The 19,611-nt window shown below is 43.4% G+C and overlaps 1 protein-coding gene and 1 long non-coding RNA gene across 4 annotated transcripts; both read right to left on the bottom strand.

Moving 5' to 3' along the window:
- Window positions 1–6,144: 6,144 nt before the first annotated feature.
- Window positions 6,145–17,043, bottom strand: LOC116222477 (von Willebrand factor A domain-containing protein 5A-like). Of its 2 annotated transcripts, none has more exons than XM_031576784.2 (18): window positions 16,597–17,043; window positions 14,316–14,518; window positions 13,619–13,841; window positions 13,110–13,279; window positions 12,897–13,011; window positions 12,541–12,716; window positions 12,285–12,373; window positions 12,019–12,163; window positions 11,726–11,805; window positions 11,472–11,586; window positions 11,118–11,276; window positions 10,612–10,715; window positions 9,585–9,808; window positions 9,335–9,478; window positions 8,957–9,013; window positions 8,698–8,834; window positions 7,201–7,324; window positions 6,145–7,119 (listed from the first exon to the last, which is right to left on the bottom strand). In XM_031576784.2, the coding sequence occupies exons 1-18, from the start codon at window positions 16,637–16,639 to the stop codon at window positions 7,040–7,042; spliced, it is 2,388 nt and encodes a 795-aa protein (XP_031432644.1). In that variant the 5' UTR covers window positions 16,640–17,043; the 3' UTR covers window positions 6,145–7,039. The 2 variants fall into 2 exon arrangements, with proteins under 2 accessions (XP_031432644.1, XP_031432645.1); XM_031576785.2 differs by having other exon boundaries at window positions 8,957–9,010.
- LOC116222478 lies at window positions 6,145–18,073 on the bottom strand. Of its 2 annotated transcripts, none has more exons than XR_004164684.2 (3): window positions 17,918–18,073; window positions 17,756–17,836; window positions 6,145–7,038 (listed from the first exon to the last, which is right to left on the bottom strand). It is a non-coding gene; the product is annotated as an uncharacterized LOC116222478 (long non-coding RNA). The 2 variants fall into 2 exon arrangements; XR_004164685.2 differs by lacking the exon at window positions 6,145–7,038 and adding an exon at window positions 17,305–17,456 and having other exon boundaries at window positions 17,918–18,069.
- Window positions 18,074–19,611: the final 1,538 nt, after the last annotated feature.

The following is a 19,611-nucleotide window of genomic DNA, read 5'->3' as shown; positions in this document are numbered from 1 at the left end:
AGGTTTCTTCACGCCTGGTGAAGTTGTGAATCGCGAGCTCATTAGGCATACTAGCATGTTATAAATATCCTGGCCATGGATGCATTAATCATTGCATCTGTCTTTCAAAGATGCATCCTGTCCTTCGCCCAAAGAGGAAAGCCCACTAAAAAGGCCAGATTAGGCCCAGAGAAGGTTGTAAACACATTAGAGGAGCGGGATGTGACAAGGCACATAGGCAGTAAGGGGCATCAGCCCAAACAGCAGGCACTGAAGTCAACCAGCACAATTAATACATCCAATTCTATGACTATGGCATATATAATGGGAACCAACACCAAAAATGATAAGAGTCCAAAAAAGCAACAAACACCTACAATAAACATAATTCTCTTTCTCTCTCTCTCTCTCTCGCTCTCTCTCCCAAATTGAATACATACTTTGTAATTGGTTGAATTGTCAGTGCCATGTGTCAAATCTTTTCTGCAAGTCTGAGCAATTATTAACAACAAAACACTAAAAATAATATGGGGGGGGGGCTGGTCTGTGGGCATACGGCAGGGGCGGGGCGGGCGGAATTGGGGTGGGCCGGGGGCGTGGTCAGGGGGGGGGATATGTCACTCTTGCCTGTCTTCAAAACTTGAGAGCCCTGAGTAAGGTAATGTAATTACAATCACTCACAATCACTTCTCTTAGCAAAGTTACACATTTTATTAGCTAGCTAGCTAGCTGGCTTACTATCTCGCTGTTAAGCGAGTAAGGCATTTTCAAGGGATTTTTACTTACTGTCGAAGGCACACCATCAGGAGGCGATCCTTGTCCAGCCATAGCTTTAAGAATCTGATAGCGCCCTACAGGCAGCAAAATCTTTGAACGCGCTGGCGTACAACCATCAAGGCAGAGGACAACACTGCCGTCAGGGTGGGGTGACGTCATCCTTTGCTGAACTGAATTATGGCTCCGTTGGGTTTCCATGCGTTGCGTTTCATGCTTTGCTTGCAGCAAGAGTTGAAGAATGTTCAACTTTTCGTGAGGCAATGCATGCGTCAGCCAATCAAATTGCCTTTCATGCATAACTGACAGCACAGGCGCTAGCCAATCAGATCCCGTATATGCTCACGTCTAAAACGCGGCAAGCTCCAAAAAAAAAAGATGGCGACCAAACTCCGTAGATGGTCGTATTTGTACCTAAAAGTTGTTTGTTTGACTTTTTTTTGCTTAGATTTTTTAAAAGTTACCGAGAAATAGACACTGTACAATGTAAAAAACCCTTTATTGTAACTGAAAAATACGTCTGATAGGATTTGCGAGGTGTGTGAGCACCCTACCTAATGTTAGCATGCTACTGCTTACAAGGTAGGCAGCTTGCTAGTGGCGTGATTGGTTTGTTGACCTGTCAATCTCACTATAACGTCTCTGGTATCAACAGAACCCCATGCGCCAGACTCCTCCTCCGCCATCCGTTGGCGCAACGTATTCCAACGTGCATGTCTGAATGCTCCGCTAGCGCCTGTGCTGTCAGTTATGCATGAAAGGCAATTTGATTGCTGCAAGCAAAGCATGAAACGCAACGCACGGGAACTCAACGGAGCCATAATTCAGTTCGGCAAAGGATGACGTCACCCCATTCAAAGTGAATGGAGATCCGTCAACCCTGACGGATTAATGCATTCCAACGGAAGCGTGTGAATGCTCTGTTACTCTTGTAGCCAGACAACGTGCAGACTGCAGGATCCCAAATGCAGCTCCCTCCTCCACGGAAAAACAAAGAACGCAAGCGAAACCAAACAAATCCAATATTTTAACCAAATTACCATCCAAATAAACAATGTATGCGCGGTACTCACCGATCTGAACTTTGCTGCAACAGGTAATTTACACCTGTGAGAAAAACTATATTCCAACACATTTAACGCACTTACTACCACCAGGCTACAAGTGGCAATATCCAGTTACATACCAGAATACAGGCTAAGGCCCGGACGAGCCCCCACATGTGACGTACCGGCTCAAAGTACGCAACATAAATGGGGAGACCACGCACGATTTCAATAATAAGAAGTGAATTTAATAAATAATAGGAGTTTAACACAGACTAGAAATACTGGAATAGTAAAGCAATAAACATTAAATACGTGTGGTGTAAGTCAGTGTAGAGGAATAACCCAAAATGTGGTGTGGATCAGTATAGGAGCAACAAACAAAACACAACGGAAGCACAAAAGCCGCGAGGAGGAGAGAGAGCCCGCCATGTTGGAATTGTAGCCCTTATATCCTCCAGCCAATCACGAGCACCTGAGCAGAGACAAGGACAAAACCAATATTCCCATCTGCCCATGGGCGGGGTTAGCTGGGCCGTCACACAAATGCACTGGCACAACAGTACAGCCGTGCCGAGCTCCTGGACATAAATCGTGAGTTACATCGACTGTCAAGCGAGATATCCATTCCTCCCGAGATCCACAGTTTACCCAGCGAAAGCTCTGCCTCAACGGGCCGGCAGAGGAGACGCTGTGAGCGGAAGCAGAAACGAGGCATACGGTGTACGAGCTCGGCTAAAGGCTAACCCATCCAAACCACCGCTTCCTTCAATCTTCCTCGCCAATGTCCGCTCAATAAGAAATAAACTGGATGAGATCAGACTACGACTCACAGCACAGAGGACGTTGACAAGCTGCTGCTGCATGATTTTCACGGAGACACAGTTAGACAGCACCACACCAGACGCAGCTATCCAGCTAGCAGGCCGCACCGTCTACCGGGCCGACAGAACAGCTGACTCGGGTAAGAAGTCCGGTGGCGGTCTGTGTGTATTCTTAAATAACTGCTGGTGCACAAACGCAAGCATTGTCGAAAAGTATTGCTGCCCCGAACTGGAACTTATGCTTCTGAAGTGCAGGCCCTTCTACTTACCGAGGGAGTTTGGCATTGTTTTCATCTGTGCTGTTTACAGCCCTCCGGACGCTAATGCTAAACTAGCATTAGCACAGCTACATGTCTACATAAGTAAAAGACTGGCCACACACCCAGACAGCGCCTTCATTGTAGCAGGAGATTTTAACCGAGCTAATCTCAGATCTGTGCTCCCCACATTCCATCCAAACGTGACCTGTGCAACAAGAGGCAGTGTGACACTAGACCAGGTGTACACTAATGTTATTAAGGCTTACAAAGTACAGTCTGACTCCCACCTAGGCCTGTCTGACCACCTCTCGCTGTTCCTGTACCCCTCATACCAACAAAGAATAAAAGCGACAAGGCCTGCCACCAAGTCCATAACAGAGTGGAATGAGGATGCCATCCCTCAGCTACAGGACTGTTTTGACAGCACGGACTGGACAATATTTAACAGCCTGGAAGCTCCTGTTGACCCAAAAATGGCACTGGAGGAATACACATCTTCAGTTATGGACTACATCAACTTCTGCGTGAACAATGTCACAAGAAGGAGGACTGTGAGAGTGTTCCTCAACCAAAAGCCATGGATATGCAGAGAGGTGCGTACACTATTGAAGGCCAGAGACGCAGCCTACAGATCAGGTGATGCACCAGCGTACAGCGTAGCCAGGGCAGCACTGAGGAGAGGCATAAAATCTGCAAAAGCCAAGCACAGGCAACGTGTTGAGCAACTTTTCCACACTCACACCAATCCGAGACAAGTATGGGAGGGAATAAGGGCAATCTCGGACTACAAAGGGACTGCGTCATCCCCCCCGTCCAGCTGTGCTACCCTGTCTGAAGAGCTGAATCAGTTCTATGCACGGTTCGACAGGGACAACACTGGTCAGCTGCCTCTGCTCCTACCCTCTGACGCTGCTGCACCCACTCTGAGCCCCCACGAGGTCAGACTCTGCTTGAAAACCATCAACCCCAGGAAAGCGGCAGGACCAGATGGTGTGGCAGGCCGCGTACTAAGGAATTGCGGGACCAGCTGACAGAGGTTTTTACAGACATTTTTTAACCGCTCTCTAGCCCTTTCACATGTCCCCCCATGTTTCAAAGCATCAACCATCATACCTGTGCCAAAAAAGACTGCGGTCACATGCCTGAACGACTATAGGTCAGTGGCTCTCACCCCCATACCTGCTAAATGTTTGGAAAGGTTGGTCATGAAACACATAAGAGGCATCACACCAAGCTTCCTTTGACCAACACCAATTTGCCTACAAAGCGAACAGATCTACAAAGGATGCAGTAGCCCTGCTGCTTCACACTGCACTGGAGCACCTGGAGCTAAAGAACACTTACATCCGTATTCTATTTATAGACTACAGTTCTGCTTTCAATACGATCCTTCCAGGCAAACTCATCTCCAAACTTCAGGACTTAAACCTCAGTGCTACACTGTGTAACTGGGTATTGGACTTCCTGACCAATCGCACACAGAGAGTACAACTGGGGAAGCACCACTCTTCGAATTTGACCATCAGCACTGGCGCCCCACAAGGTTGCGTGCTCAGCCCACTATTATACACTCTCTACACCCATGACTGTACTCCCTCTTGCCCATCCAACTACATCTTTAAATTTGCAGATGACACAACAGTGCTTGGCCTCATCTCCAACCACGATGAGGCTGCCTACAGGCTAGAAGTGGGAAACCTGGCAGCCTGGTGTTCTGAGCACAACCTCAGTCTCAACTTAAAGAAAACAAAAGAGATGATCATTGACTTCCGGAAGTCTGCTCAGCACAATCACCATCTCCCACTCTACATCAACGGGGAAGAGGTTGAGCGAGTCACCTCTTTTTAAGTTTCTGGGTCTAACGCTGACGGAGGAGTTGTCATGACAACAACACAGCTTCCGTCTTGGGGAAAGCCCAGCAACGCCTCTTCTACCTCCGGAAGTTGAGGAAAGAACACCTTCCTCAGAGACTACTGAGCAACTTCTACCGCTGCGCTATAGAGAGTGTGCTGACATACTGCCTGAACGTATGGTTCTCCAGCTGCACAAAGGTGGAGCAGGCAGCCATCCAGAGGCTGATTAAAACAGCGGGCAGGATCATCGGAGCAGAGCTGCCCGACATCTATTCCATCTCCTCCTCCCGATGCCTGCAGCGTTCAAATCGCATCCTCACGGACCCTTCCCACCCTGCCCATTATCTGTTCCCGCTACTCCCGTCAGGGAAAAGGTTCAGATCAACAAAAGCACGCACCTGCAGAATGGCAAAGAGCTTTTACCCTCGTGCAATAAGGCTTCTCAACAGCTCACCCAAAACCACCCCACCTCCCCCCCGGCCCGGCCCGGCCCGGCCCGCCCCCATAGACTGCACTCTTAACACTGCACCCTGCAACTATTGATGCACCTCAATGTATATATTTCTTTTTTAATTTACTCAGGGATATTTATTTATCTATTTATTCATTGTTATCTATTATTATTTAACTGTGGCAGTTAATGTCCACAGCAACTTACATTTTTAGCTGTCTGTTGCTGCCTCTACTGTCTCGTTGTTTTTGTGACAATGACAAATAAAGTACTTTGAACTTTGAAAAAAAAATAGCCTGTTAAACTCGTTCAGTTGTCTCCAAACATCTAAACATCTTGTATATTGGCTGAAGTTCTCATCTCCGGGATTACCCCGGAATTTACAAGAAAGACCAACAGTTTCTTGATGAAAAAAACGCCTACGCAGTGTATACGTAGCCCATCACAAAGCTATACGTCGGCCTATTCGACTCAACTTTGGTCATTGTATTGCAAAGTAATTCGGGAAAAGTGCCAACTTGAATTAAGATCATTTTGATAAGCTATAGCTTACACTTACAAATTGAAGTTTCCTCCAGATGAAATGCCGACGTTTTGTCACCGAAAGCGAAAGGAAGCAAAGAAGAAAGGAGAAATTATTTTATCTAAAAGAAATACAGCCGTTCATCTTCATGAGTCAACTTTAACCAAGTTAAAATGAAAGCCTCCGCCTCCCCCTCAAGACCGTTTGGTAGGCTACAGTAGTGGGATGCCCAAAGAAAAGTGATGGAGGTCCGCGTGATTTGGAATATAGGCTTACTATGGAATACCTTTAACTCCTCAAGGATCTGCTTATCACCCATTTCACTGAGGACGACCAGCAGAACCATTTTGTTTTATATTACTCAACCAAAAATTGACCCTGGAAAAGGACATATTCATTGGCAAGTAGATTTAGAAAGTAAGAACAGTGTCAACTCCAAGGAAAGCACAACAAATATTTTATTATTGGGAACAAATAGAGCAGGAAACTATCTGGGCAAGAATACAATTTGTCATCTGAATCAGTGATGAGTCCGATGTGTTTATGTCACATTTAATTAATGACACATTCTACAGAAGGACAGGTATTGTTAGGTGAAATTTCACTCAAGTTATCTCAGGACTCCGGAGTTGTAGATCAGTATATTTATTACAAACAATTGCAATCGGGCTCACTCACATCACAAGGATGAAAGTTAAGCAATTTCACTAACATCGCACAGGGTTTATATACTTAAGATTTAGCTAATTTATCTAACTCTGACGCCATAAATGATTCTAACGTCAGCAAGAACAGCTGCGCTCGACTAAAAGTCCCTTTGTGTCATCCCAAAACGCGCTTTCTGAAATGCAAGGATGTCAGTTTTACGCAGGGTTGGACAAGCACAGTTCGACTCTTCTTATCACCTCTGAGCTCACCCAAACATATGCAGAAGGTCCCTCTCCTTACGCATATAACTCTTACTCATATGCAGACTACATGGAGTCAGCACCTAATAATCTAAGTTACAAACACACAGAAACACAGAAAAGCCATGTTCCTGCTTACATAAGCACATGATCCATACATGATAATTATTAATACAAGGCACTTGATTAATATATTCTTACGTCATAAACAGTGTTTCGAAATTAACTCTATCAGGTATGGTCACCTCAGAGCCCCAAGTCAACTCCAAGGAAAGCACAACAAATATTTTATTATTGGGAACAAATACAGGAAACTTTCTGGGCAGGACTACAATTTGTCATCTGAATCAGTGATGAGTCCGATGTGTTTATGTCACATTTAATTAATGACACATTCTACAGAGGGACAGGTATGGTCACCTCAGAGCCCCAGGGTCTTCTGCTGCACCTGGCATCCCAGCAGAGCATTTCCAGCCTGCACACACTGAGACACACAGCCCACTGCAACACAAAAGGTAAATGTGAAAACTAGAAGACACACACGTCTTTAGACTGGCAAAGACTGAGAGGAGACAAGTTTACCTTTCTGAGCTTGAATCCAGGACGCTGCCTTCATGGCTACAAACTGCCATTCATCCCGGGCCTCCAGCCGCGAACCATAGAGCCAAATCAGAGCCAGAGTTGTAGCCCACACAGCCTTGTCTGCCTAAACACAGACATAAACTGTCATGACAGAATTGGAAACAGACAGTTGTATAAGATCCAGTAAAATGCAATATGCTTTCTCCTTGATGATCTAGGGTGAAGTGTTTTGGTGACGATTCAACAAAAGCTACCTAATGAAGTGTTTAAAAAAAATACATGAAGGCAATTAAACATGCAATACCCAAATATCACTATTGTCAAAGTGGGGTACGCGTACCCCCAGGGTTACGTGGATCGAGCCGACTGCAGTCTCAGGACCAAAAATAAATTCATAGACCCTAGTGTAAACTCCCTAGTGTGACATCACAATCAATCAATCAGAATATAGAATATTAATTAGGCTACAAAATAACTGACGCATTTCTCGAATGTTTCCTGAACATAATCCCTCCTCCTACACAATCAAACACACGCGTACACGCTGTAGATCAATTTCAGAATATAAAAAAATACATTACATTTTTTATGTTCTTTAATTTAAAGCAGCACTTAGGAGTTTTTGGCCTGGGGCTCCCCTAGCGGCGAAACCTGTTGAAATTTGCTTTCCTCGTTTATGACAAACTAGCGAGTCAACAACTTTGCCAACACAGTCAAACATCAAGCAAGTGCAAGACAAGACAAAGCAGGACAGCAAATAAACAACTTACTAATCCAGCAGAAAGATGGCTAGCTCTGAATCGAAATCGCTACCCGATCCTAGTCGCGCATGCTCAGACACAAAGGGCCGGCGGCTCCAGAAATCCTACAGACCGCAGTAATGTACCTACAGATCCCTGATGGCAATGGCGGAGGTCATTCTCCATATTAAAAGTAATTGTTGCGGCACAATTTTTTTCAAGCTGTTATTTTAGGATAGAATTGTTACATAGTGTTACTTTAACTTGAATATCTTCCTGTGCCAATAAATGCATGAGAGTAGACACAAATAATTCCCTTTACTATTTTTAAAAGGTATTTTTTGTTGGTAACTGTTTCTTTTTTATAACATCCTCAAATACATTTTGTTGGGGCATGGTCATGTGATGGGGAGGTAAACACAACTGTGATTCTAATTTGACGCCTGGGCAACTCACTATTCAGTTTTGCGGTTAGACATGGAAATCCTACAAAAATGTAAGCACACCTTTTACAGCAAAACCAATGTGTCCCCTAATTTTAAACTGAACGTGATGTCCAGAGGGGTGCAGTCCTCCAGGCTCATTTAAACACTAAAACAAGGCATCAAAACACAAACACGTGACTGAATGATGTCATGTATAGGTGTATTTATTTTATGGACAGAATGCATAACTAGGTTCAACATTCCTAAAATGATTATATGATTGCTGTAGCTCTTTGGCTTGTTGAGATGATTAATATAGGACCACTTTTTACCCCCAATGGCATCAGTTTGGCCAAATCGTCATCTGACTTCACCAACACTTTAGCCATTGAGGAGTCCATTTCCCATGACCCCGAGGCTTTCTGGAGTGAGATCAGCTGAAGGAGGGGATCTGTGAAGGACTCTGGTTCTAAAAGCCAAAGAAACATTAATTCAGATGAAAATAGGCAGCAAGATAAACAAATATGAATGTTACAGAATATTATATGTGGAAAATATACATCAAACAATTGACTCAATTGAAGATTGTACCTTGGACAACATCAAACCCGTCTTCCTCATCCAGCATAGCACAGTCAAACATCTCTGCTAAATGAATAAATGTAAATTTAAAAATGAATCCATTCATACAATAACAATTCAGAGACAGTATTTAGACACACACATACTTTTACATGGACACACATGTAAATGTAAGACACACAATGTATTTAAAAATAGCTTTTGTCCCTGACTCGTCTTTTCAGCTTTGCTAAATCAGTACAACAGTGCATCTACAAACACACTGCGACAGACAAATGTATGGAGCAAAGCAAGACCCTGGAAATGGATCAGCTGGGCGAACGTATGATATGTGTGGAGCGTATTACAAAAGAGAGGAGATAATACCACAACAGGCTGAACACTTACGACTATCCATTGCAATCCTTCCACCCATAGGAGCCATTGAGGACATTTTACCCATAGGAGCCATTGGGGCCATTTTGGCCATTCGGGCCCTTGGGGCCATTGAAGCCATTGAACAGCACATGGCTATAGGTCCACATGGGACCACTGGCAAAACAGAAATCAAATGTGAACAGAAGAACCTGTAAGTTATTATCTTCAGCATAGTAACACTGTGGGATCAGAAGACACACAGGCATAGAAAGAGACCCACTGTAACTTGGGGTTGGTATGGTTCTGCGGAGCAGTGATCCCTGCACAGCCTGTCCGCTGCCCTTGTGGATGGCGATGAAGGCGGTGTGTGTGCTGCTGACTCCAGACTGCAGGCTGAGCTGCAGCAGCTTCTCTCTCAGGGCCGCCGCCTCTGGCCCTCCTGCCCTCTCCTCCACCTCCAGCGAGCGAATCAGGGCCCGAGCCCCCAGCCGGTGGAGAGTCTCTCTGCAGTGTGGGGAAGACCAGGAGAGATCAACATCTCTGTATATATTTAACATATTCACATGTAAAATACTATGGAGAGGTTTTAGGTACTTGGGAGACAAACTGCTGTAAATTGAAAATGCAAAGGTATACCCCACAATTCAGGTGAAAGGAAAGAATCGTGGACTGTACCTTTACCAACACACAAAGTTCACAGAAAACCCTTTGCCTTCTAAAACAGCATCAATTCTCTGTATACTTGGTATACATGGTACAGTATACTTGGCAGGTAGGTTTTTCCAAGAATCTTGGAGATGATTTTAGTTCAACCTGCTTATGTTGCTGATCATTAACACCTGTTTGATATAGTTGTTTGCTGCTTAATCATGGATTGGGGTTTATGCTTTCAAAATCCTTAATTCATTTAGTTTGACACTTTCTTTCTTCATGTTGTGTCATTGGAATCTTTCACTATTTTTCAAAAAGAATGTTTGGAAAACTAAACGGATGATAATGATATTTTTGTTATTGACAAACTAATACAGAATAAAGAAAATAACTGAATTCGGTTAAGATAATTAGCAAGGCTAGTACCTCTCTAGTGCCTTTTTGGCATTTCTAGTGAGGCCAAGTCTCAAGGGTAGACCAGTAACAGTGTATAATTTATACTGTTACGATATTCTTACCCTTTACCAGAATGTTGCTGAAACTACAGTAGGTTCATGAAATCAAAATCAGCCCTGGCCCTTGAAACTGAGAGGTGAAAAGGATCTAAGTTCCTGAAATAGGGTTCTTTTTCACAGCAAACAAAAACTCATGTTCACCCTGTATCTCCTGTGGGTTTGAGACAGAAGCCAAGTTGGTTTTTGACCGTCTCCTCCAACAGGTTGTACTGTATTGTCACAGATCCCTCAGGATTCCCTGAGCTCTAGAAACAGGAAATGCAGTATGATGTTAGTGTCATCACTATATCATCTTGCATCTGAAAGTCCCGAAAATGTAAAACATGAACAGAAAGAACAAGAAATCTAAAGCATATATAAGCCTTTTGTGTTGCTTGCTCCATTGTTTGTATGGGGGAGCTTTTTCATTTGTCTACAACGGTACAATAGTCCTACACACATGTTATGAGTTACAATCCTCCTAGAAACATGTTGGTCAAAACACATTTTCTGTGTTCTGATGGTCACCAGAATAAAAAGACTGGTACTCCAACTATAAAGCCCCTCACTCCAAACCAGGTTGGCAATGCCTATTTATCCATAACCTTTTCAGGTTCAAAATAACCACACAAGACCGGTGGAGAGGTAATATTGAGATGTCCTCTCACCTCTCCTTTGAGCTGAGCATACAGCAGAGCCCTTTGGCCATGGAAGAGCACTTTGAGTGGAGGAGACAAAGTGGTGACTGACACACCATCTGGAAGGTCCCAGACAACAGAGATGTCCTTCACTGCTGGCTGCAGTGCATAGCGGAGAGACTGCATCACCTGAAAGAGGGGGTGTGAAAAGTCAAATAGTATCTGTGAGGATTAATGAAACAAAATTACCACATCACCCGCCAGTCCTTCAGTTCATTTAGTGTACTATCCTTGTTCAGTACAATCACACCCTCAGTAGTGAATGAATCTCTGTCTTTGTTTCTCAACTCCAGTTGTCTGCACACAAGTTCCATCTCCTCCTACCTTGGGCTGCATGCGGTCTGTTCCGGTGATGAACTGAGCATGCCCAGAGCCCTCCTGGGCTAAGCCATTGATTAAAGCAGTGCTGGCGCCCTGTCCGATACCAAAAGAGAAGCACCTGGACACATCATATGGAGGTTAGTTTATATCTTTTTTATATACAGTATATATTAAAAACACTTCTCTTATGCACAAACTAATAAAACACCCGAAACACTGTTGAAGTCATTTTTTGTGTGGTGTGACCTATCACATACCGGTGAGAATTGACATTCAGCTTCACCAAGTCCACAACCTGCTTAGTGTTTCCCACTTCTCCATCAGTGAAAATGAAGAGCTAGGAAAAAGAGAAACCACATGTGTTACCTGGGAGCACACATTCAGTATGAAATATGTATTGTATGGAAGAGGTTTTGCTCAGCCCTCTTGTAGTACCTTTTGAACATAACAACTAACCAGCTAAAGGCACAATTATTGCTCATTAGGGCAGGCAGACTTTTTAGACTCCTAACAGGTGAAGTGAGTCACAGTGATGTGTCCGATAATCTACCTGTCTGGGGTGACTGGGAATGCAGGGCTGGCTGTAGATGTGTTTCAGAGGCTCCAAAATCTCAGTGCCCCCCATGTCTGCCCTCATTCCATTCACTTTCTGAAGAGCCTCATCCATTGTGTTCTGCTTGTATTCCACGCTCTTCCTGCAAGAGGACAGTAGTCATCATATTGAAAGAGTCAGGCTGAATATTTCAAAACCTAATCTGAAGCATCATAAAATAGATAATATTTAAGTGAGACAGATGAATGGGAAAGCATGCTGACGGGAAGAAACTTTCAAAACGGGATCCAAAGCCGTAGATGTTGAAAAAGCAGCCCATGGGAAGGCTCTTCAAGAGAAGGAGCAGCGTGTCCTGAAGATGTAAAAACAGGAATTAGATTGAGTAGTAAACCACCATGGAAAAGCATCTACGACAAATGTGGAATATTGCCAAAGAGAAGAAGTAATGACAAGGCCTGATTTGGTAGGTTTGTCAGTTTAGGTACTCTCTAGCAATATAGTAATATACAATCATGATACCCTGGCACTCTCGATGCGCATCTTTGCGTCTTTTCCTGAATGCATTCTGAAGTCCATACTGCCTGATCGGTCCACCACAAAAATAAACTCTCCACAAGTGGTGAGTGAGGATGTTACTGCAGCAGGGAACTCTGGGTAAAAGCTGAGCATAACCACAGGGTCACCCATCAAAGAGCCTAAGAGAGAAACAGAGAGGAGGGCACTTTACTTGAATTTACTTAATTGAATTTCTACATCAAGCCATATTAAATCAGTTTGGTAAACTATTTTACAACCCCAGCCTATGATAAAACAATGATCAGTGAGCTCCATAGAACTGTGCAGTTTATCAGCAGGTGAAGAACACAACCCCTCACCTGGCTCAGCACTGTCCTGTCCACCCTCCACTATGGCAGTGGGCTCATGAGCATCCTGGTAATACAGCAACAGCTCCACATCCCGATCAAACACGTGGCCTGAAGAGAGACTCACCTGGAGGATCATGAAGAGGAATAAAATACAATACAAAATAACTACTGCTACTATTCAGACAGACATTCATGTCCCCTGACCCCCACCCCATACCATACCGTGGCCTGTGTTTTGTCTGCGTTTAGGTAAACCAGTGGCTCCAGAGCACAGTTGGACTCCACTTTAGAGATGGGCTGGGGGGAGGATAGGTGAGCACTCAGAGCCAAAGTGTAGGGCACCATACCAGCTGGGACTGATGTCACAGTGGCCATTTTACTCCTGTCCATTTCTGAGAGGAGAGAGTTGGGAGAAATGCTACTGTGTTATGAACTGAGTGTTATGAACATGTTAAGGAACATTGTTACCTTCAACTTTGCCTAGCTTTGTTTTTAAGAATAACATTTGGACAATTTTGGCTTCTAATATTCAGGCGCTGCCCCCAATCACACATAAATCAAAGTAACAGGAGGCTTAGCGCTCACGCTAACTAACGGTGAGCATGGTCTACAAGGCAGGATGAGCTCTATATCTTAAAACTCTTATCAGTTCTTCAATGCAAAGATAGTGTGTTGTTAGAAGAGGTATGCCAGGCCTCTTCACCACAAGCCTCCAGGTTTCTGGCTCTCACCCTGGGGTGTGTAGCGGGGGTTGAGCACAGCGGGCAGACAGAAGCGCAGGGCGTCATCAGCTTGCATGGCCAGCTCTGAGATGTAGACCAGAGTGATGGCAGCGCTCTCTCCTGGAGGCAGGCTGCCCACGTTCAGCTGGAACACGTCTGGGCTCTGATCACTCTCCTCCAGCAGGAAAGCCTGATGGCCTGAGCTCAACGCATCATCATACTGCTCCCGTGCCTGAACCAAGGGGAAGTCTAAACATTATTATACATCAAGTACAGTCACTATTACAAAAAAAACTATTTCACATCAAGGCAGATGATGACTTTTTTTTGTTAATTTACACCCAGGCAGTAGATAGTGTATGGACAGATCAGAAAATTCATATGTAGAGCGAAATGAATCATTACTTTCAGCCAGATATTACACAAAGAAGAAAATACTTAAAGATTACTTCATGTGTATATACTATATACAAACTTTCTTTCATACACATATCTGATCCATTGCTTTCTTTTTCCCTGCATATTATGCACTGATGAATCAATATTTGTTCATAGATCACAGATCACAGATGTAGTCAGTGATGATGCATATAACCTTCCCAATACAGTCACATAGAAGCCTACATATTATGCACTATATACACATTGTAGTCATGCTGTTAAGTTACACATGTAAACATAAATCAGTGTCATTCAAATGGTTCACCTTCTGTTTGTCCTGCAGCTTTGCCACCACCTCTGTGTCTCCTAATTTGGCGCTGAAGTGGCAGAGGGCACATTCTCCAGGTAGGGGGAACACAAACACAGCCTCCAGGGGGCGCTCTTCTCCATTCACATACAGCAGAGTGGAGGTCACTGTGGCTACATGTCCCTGCACACGCACATCCACCGCCACGCTCTTCAGAGGAACTGGAGGAGGACAGTTTATGAGCGAGAAACTGATTGAATCTTTACAGAGATACGCACTGACCTAAACTTCAATTCAACTTCAATTCTAAAAGAAATAAAAAAAATTGGTCTATATGGTGAATTGGCTTGGCAGCTAGAATGACAGGCATGTTTATATCTTACTCACATTATCATACACCACAAAATGAATTTCAGGATGTTATACTGGCTACCGACAAAAATGTATCTCATGAAATTAAATAATTACATCATACTGCTCTATTATATAAAATATACATTTTATTTTAATTTAATTTAGCCTTTTAGTAACTGCATCGAAGAAACTTAAAGCTGAGCTTGCAATGTTAAGTGTATTTATAGTAATTAAACTTGCTCGAAGACGTAAGCTACTGCTTTAGAAAACTATCACCAACTGTGCTTACATTCTGGTAACCATGATGAAAAAAACAAATAGTCTCTTTGACTGTCTTGGGTTTGATCATCAGCTGTAATTATATATCACCATCATCTCGCTGCGTTAAGCAGTTAGGAATATTCCAACAACAGGGGCGGTTTTAGGCACAGGCGACCCGGGCAGCCGCCCGGGGCGGCACTTTTTCATAAAACATGGGGGGCGGCAAGAGCACTTAAAAAAAAAAATCATCTGGGCCGCGAAGCGGTTTTCTATTATCTATCATATCACTGTGTGTGGAATTGGCAAATTGGCGCCCCCTGCAGCTGCAGGCGCCTCTGCTCGCTAAGAAGGTGCCGTGGACAGATCCTGAGTGAGAAGAGAGAAGGGGGAAGGGGAGGAGTTTCCCAAATGGAACGGACAAGGGGGGGCGGGGGATCCACTGTATAGCAGTCACACCTGGACTTTCTTCCAAATAACGCACATTCATAACATTATAATTACAGGCGCTCAGGGGGGGTTTCGCCCGGGGCGTAATTCCATGTAGAACCGCCACTGTCCAACAACATACCTTCCTTTCAGTCATTATGTGTGCACAGGGAGGGGTGAACTCAACTCCCACATTGACATAAGTGTTGCATATACGTATACATGATGTACAGTAGGTGCTTCAGAATGACCCAAAGATTACCCCATGACATTGCTTCACCTGTGTTTGCATGAACAGGATTATTTTAACAGAGGAATTGTAGCTAGTACATGGCCTTGCTTGGATTTAGAAATTACCAGTCAGTATCTGAAAAAAAAACTTAGCTGTGCTAAATTCTATGCTAAGCCTCCTTTAGTAATGGTATTGGAACACTGACAGAGATGGGCTTGGCCTAGCTGAGAGTTAATAGAGATGGGCTTGGCCATTTTATCATGAAACTGGTTACCGGTATATGCATTGACAGATATAGGTGTTCCAGAACAAGCCTGAAGTGCACCTCTTTCTAGATTCTTTAAATGAACAGCAAAAAGATAGTTTTACATCATTCCTATGCATTTAGGCCATTCATCGGGATTCTTAGATTCTGGTGATTTCCAATAATTTCTTTGAATTTTCCAGGGAAGGGAAAATGAAACATAGGCCCTAACACAATGGAAAACCTGAAACAGACCACTTCAAGGGCAACATCGGGATTTTTCCAACCTGGGCCCTATTTATTTTAGATATTTTGGGGTCCAAGTATTGAGTTAGAATGCTATAACCAACATCCGCAAAACGGCTAGCCTATAGGCTAATAGGCTAATGTAGGCTAATCCCTTGGGCAAGCATCTGCGTCAAAGCTTGTTTTGACAGGCTCATAATGTTATTGTTAAATGTTAATGTTAAAAATATACTTTATTAATTATACTTTTTCAGGCTTCCCTCGATTGGCTGGCACTCATTTAAAATTTAAATAATAATTTATTATTAGTTGGTTCTCCTACTTTATCATCGTATAGCCAGCCTACTGTAGCCTACACTCATCTTACATCGGGCCAATGAAAGCAGGCAGTTAAAATAGGCGAAACGCTGACACTGCTTCCGTTTTCCACAAACCCTACACAAGACAGTAGCCTTGTATTAAAGTCCAGAAAAAAACACAGAAACGATCAACACAAAAATATAAGCCAAATATGCAGTATCGACCTCCATACATACCTGGCTCATTCTTGACCGTAACCAGACCACAGCAGTTCACCATGTTGACGCTTCAGCTCTTCAATTTTAAAGTGGAAGCAAAGCCTACAAATTTACGAAGGGACCTTTTATTTCACATACAACAGTGGGCATGAGCATTCCAGTCTAGCACCACGCCTGCATTCCAAATACTGAGGAAATAGCCTGCTAAACTCGGATCAGGCTCTAAACTAGAGCCACCTTGTATTGGCGAATGTGCTCGTCTCCGGGGAAAAACCCGGAATAAACAATAAAAGATCAACAGTTTCTTGATAAAAAAAAAAGCCTACGCAGTGTATAAGTAGCCTATCACAAACCTAGACGTCGCCCTTTTCGACTCAACTTTGGTCATGGTATTGCAAAGTCATTCGGGCAAAGTACCAACTTTTATCAAGATTATTTTGATAAGTTACAGCGGTCGGTGCATAGATATCATACTTAAAGCTGCAGCATCCCCCTCAAGACCTTTTGGTAGGCTACAGCAGTGGGATGCCAAAAGAAAAGTGATGGTGGTCCGCGTGATTTGGAATACATACCTTTAACTCCTCAAGGATCTGCTCATCACCCTATTCATTAAGGACGACCAGCAGAACCATTTTGTTTCATTTTAGTCAACCTAAAATTGACCCTGGAAAAGCACATATTCCTTGCCAAGTAGACTTAGAAAGTAAGAACAGTGTCAACTCCAAGGAAAGCACAAGAAATATTTTATTATCGGGAACAAATAGAGCAGGAAACTATCTGGGCAGGACTACAATTTGTCATCTGAATCAGTGATGAGTCCGATGTGTTTATGTCCGTTTAATTAATGACACATTCTACAGAGGGACAGGAATGGTCACCTCCAGGGATGGATTACCGAACGGGCCCAGGCCCAGGGGCCCATGAGCTCAGAGGGCCCCTAAGCCAGAGCCTCTGCGTGAAGTCGCTGTTATGTATCTCTTATTTGTGGTTGAAAGAGGTGTATTTTGCTGTTGGCTTTAATTGAGTGTACCTGCGCTGTGTAAGGAAATGTGTATGTGCGCTGTAAATCCTGTAAATCCAATTTTTGCAGGCGCGCGCATACAGGAGGGGGGGGGCTTTTACATGTCCAGGCCCAGGGGCCCATGGTTTCATCCATAACCCATCCGTCCATGGTCACCTCAGAGCCCCAGGGTCTTCTGCTGCACCTGGCATCCCAGCAGAGCATTTCCAGCCTGCACACACTGAGACACACAGCCCACTGCAACACAAAAGGTAAATGTGAAAACTAGAAGACACACACGTCTTTAGACTGACAAAGACTGAGAGGAGACAAGTTTACCTTTCTGAGCTTGAATCCAGGACGCTGCCTTCATGGCTACAAACTGCCATTCTTCCTGGGCCTCCAGCCGCAAACCATAGAGCCAAATCAGAGCCAGAGTTGTAGCCCACACAGCCTTGTCTGCCTAAACACAGACATATACTGTCATGACAGAATTGGAAACAGACAGTTGTATAAGATCCAGTAAAATGCAATATGCTTTCTCCTTGATGTTCTAGGGCAAAGTGTTTTGGTGACAATTCAACATCAGTTATGAAAAAAATACATGAAGGCAATAAAACATGCAATACCCTAATATCACTATTGTCAAAGTGGGGTACACGAACCCCCAGGGTTACATGGATCGAGCCGACTGCAGTCTCAGAACCAAAAATAAATGCATGGACCCTAGTGTAACTCCCTAGTGTGACATCACAATGTCTAATATGTAAGGGATAATGAATATCAATGAGAATATAGAATATCAATTAGGCTACAAGAGAACTGACAGTGTGTGTGAATCACACAGGGTCGTTTAATTTAGCCGGAACGCATTTCTCGAATGTTTCCTGAACATAATCCCTCCTACACAATCAAACATACACACACAAACAAGCATACACGCTGTCGATCAATTTTAGAATATAAAAATATATTCTATTTTTTATATTCTTAAATTTAACTTGAATATCTTCCTGTGCCAATGAATGCATGAGAGTAGACACAAATAATTCCCTTGCAACACCTCTTGACCAATCACAACAGTGACATTTTACTATTTTTAAAAGGTATTTTTTGTTGGTAACTGTTTTTTTTATAAACATCCTCAAATACATTTTGTTGGTGCTGGTCATGTGATGGGGAGGTAAACACAACTGTGATTCTAATTTGACGCCTGGGCAACTCACTATTCAGTTTTGCGGTTAGACATGGAAAATCTACAAACACCTTTTACATCAAAACCAATGTGTCACCTAATTTTAAACTGAACATGATGTCCAGAGGGGTGCAGTCCTCAACACAAAAACATGACTGAATGATGTCATGTATACCGTGCATCTATTTTATGGACAGGATGCATAACTAGGTTCAACATTCCTAAAATGATTCTATGATTGCTGTAGCTCTTTGGCTTGTTGAGATGATTAATATAAGAGCACTTTTTACCCCCAAGGGCATCAGTTTGGCCAACTCGTCATCTGACTTCTCCAACACTTTAGCCATTGAGGAGTCCATTTCCCATGACCCCGTGGCTTTCTGGAGAGAGATCAGCTGAAGGAGGGGATCTGTGAGACACATTAATTCAGATGAAAATAGGCAGCAAGATAAACAAAAATGAATGTTACAGAAATTATATGTGGAAAATATACATCAAACAATTGACTGAATTAAAGATTGTACCTTGGACATCAAACCCGCCTTCGCCATCCAGCATAGCACGGCCTTCCATGTCAAACGTCTCTGCTACATGATTAAATGTAAATATAAAAATAAATCTGAATCCATTCATACAATAACAATTCAGAGACAGTATTTAGATACACACATACTTTTACATGGACTACAGGAGCACAATGTATTTAAAAATAGCTTTTGTCCTTGACTCGTCTTTTCAGCTTTGCTAAATCAGTACAACAGTGCATCTACAAACACACTGCGACAGACAAATGTATGGAGCAAAGCAAGACCCTGGAAATGGATCAGGTGGGCGAACT

The sequence above is a fragment of the Clupea harengus genome, chromosome 11, assembly GCF_900700415.2.
Source record: "Clupea harengus chromosome 11, Ch_v2.0.2, whole genome shotgun sequence".
Lineage (NCBI taxonomy): Eukaryota > Metazoa > Chordata > Actinopteri > Clupeiformes > Clupeidae > Clupea > Clupea harengus.
Note: the sequence above shows the minus strand (reverse complement) of the source record. Positions and strands in the feature narration are given on the sequence as shown.